This window comes from Arachis ipaensis, chromosome B07 (genome assembly GCF_000816755.2).
Source record: "Arachis ipaensis cultivar K30076 chromosome B07, Araip1.1, whole genome shotgun sequence".
Classification (NCBI taxonomy): domain Eukaryota; kingdom Viridiplantae; phylum Streptophyta; class Magnoliopsida; order Fabales; family Fabaceae; genus Arachis; species Arachis ipaensis.
This window is the reverse complement of record NC_029791.2, coordinates 96,628,001-96,630,223: the sequence shown is the minus strand read 5'-3', so window position 1 is coordinate 96,630,223 and position 2,223 is coordinate 96,628,001. Positions and strand designations below refer to the sequence as shown.

Genomic DNA, 2,223 nt, shown 5'->3' with positions numbered 1-2,223 from the left:
AAAGAGTATTAAATTTTAATATACAATTTAATTTTTTTTTAAATTAAGAGCCAAAAGAATGTTAAAAAATGTAGTTTTGCGCAAAAATTATAAGCAGAGAGTACTGAATTTTAATATACAATTAAATTTTTTTTTTAAATTAAGAGCCAAAAGAATGTTAAAAAATGTAGTTTTGCGCTTTGCCTAATATAAATTCATGCCTTGTTGAGTAATATAAATTTAAATAAAAAGCGTATGAATTTAAATTATTAAAAAAGACATAAATTTATATTACTCAAAAGTCAAAATTTAAATTTACGTTAATTTATGTAATTTTTACTTAAATTTATATTACTAAAAAAACATGAATTTATATTAGGCAAAACAAAACATTAATATACATCCGAGAACATAAATAATGACAATAGTAACTTTTGGCCGAAATGTTAATTATAAGAAGGTTCCACATAAATAGTTCCACCCTTTGTAATTATCTTTTGAGAAAAGGACCTTTTGTCTTGTGGACATTTTCGTTCCTGACTATTAAAAAATATTTTTAAGTTCCTGATCTTCATAAAATTTGGACGGATCAGTCCCTCCGTCTAAATGCCTCCGTCAGGGACTGATCCGTCCAAATGTCTCCGTCAGGGACTGATCTGTCTAAGTTTTGTAAAGGTCAGGGACTTAAAAGTATTTTTCAATGGTCAAGGACAAAAATATTTGCAGGACAAAAGGTCAAGGACCTATTTGTCATTGGGAGTGGATCCTCTCCAGTAAAGAAAAAACTGGATGATGTCAATTGTGATCTCTTACCCTTCATTACACTCTCTCTCATATTTAATTTTGGCCTCACTTATAAAGTTAATGGTAAAAGATCACACTGTATTTCCTCAAGTGTTGAAAAAACTGGAGAGAATCCATTTCCTTTGTCATTTTCTCTTATCTTTTTATACATATATGTCTAAGGTTGGGAGGTTTATTACAGATGAATAAATATAAATTCTTCTGTCTTGGGACGACTTATATATATAATTAAAAATTCACTATCTTAAAACTATTTATGTTTATCTTTTAAAAAACATTCTAAACACAAATATCCGAAGATTGCACAGTTTAATTTCAAGTGTTTAATTTCCAGTTTTTCACTATCATTCATCTCTTCTTCTATATATAACACAAATTTGAATTTTGGTAAGATCAAAATTTATATCAAATGGATTGCACAGTTGCACAACGCACTAATAAAACCGGTTGTTATTGTTGACTATTTTTGTTTTACAAATAAAATTACATCTTTTTCTATCTTTCACCTCTAAATCAGCAATATTAGTTGTTTTGAATTTTAAAAATAGGATTGCTATCAAGATAAGTTTTCATTCATGATTGAAGGAGGAAATAATTTAGATTGATAGATGGATTATTAAAAAAAAAAAGTAGATTAATAAATAGATAGATAGATGGAGCTGAAATAGCATGGTTTCCTTGTGTTGGAAGTGGAAATAAAAAAGAAAGGGACTGACTTGAAGGAATAATAAAACAATAAAAAATTGTTAAGCATAAGCGTTAAGCGGCCGAGCAATGAGGCAATGACACAGAGGCAAGAGTAGTCACGTGAGTGGCACGCATACATCCCCGTATAGTATCCGAATAGAAGTAGACACATACAACATACATACTAATACACTATTTTATTTTTATTTTAAAATATTAAAGAGAGGGAGTAAAAAAAGAAAATAAAGAGAAATTAGTAGGTGTTTGTTTAGGGAGCGAGAAAAGAGGAGGAAACAATGGGCGAGGTATCTGAAACGATGACGAAGAAGAAGAAGAAGGGACGCCCATCCCTTTTGGATCTTCAAAAGCGATCCCTCAAGAAGCAACAACAGCAACAGCAACAGCAGCAACAACAGAATCAACGACACGCCGTTTCGAGAAACGCCAAAAACGGCACCATCGTCGACGACGACGACGACGAGCGCAAGCAGAAGAAGCACAAACTCCTCGTCGGACTCAATCCCCACCTCCAACACCACAGCCACCACGCCACCGCCGCATTATCCCCTTCCAATTCTCTCCCCAGCGTCGATCCCGATGACGCCGCCACGCGCAAGAGGCGCAGAATTGACGCTTCCTTCCACGGATCAGACGAAGCCGTGAGTGCCTCACATTATTCATCTCTTCAATTATTGATTTTCCCCTCTCATATATACAATTAGATTTTGTTTGTTGTTGTTGTGGGGTCTTACA

At 33.3% G+C, this 2,223-nt stretch overlaps 1 protein-coding gene across 1 annotated transcript in view; it reads left to right on the top strand.

Moving 5' to 3' along the window:
* Nucleotides 1,675-2,223, top strand: part of LOC107609642 — a gene marked incomplete in the record, with an annotated part of 4,422 nt that continues 3,873 nt past the window's right edge. Inside the window, 1 exon segment of the mRNA XM_016311645.2 lies at nucleotides 1,675-2,129. Coding sequence (XP_016167131.1) covers nucleotides 1,767-2,129 — 363 coding nt within the window.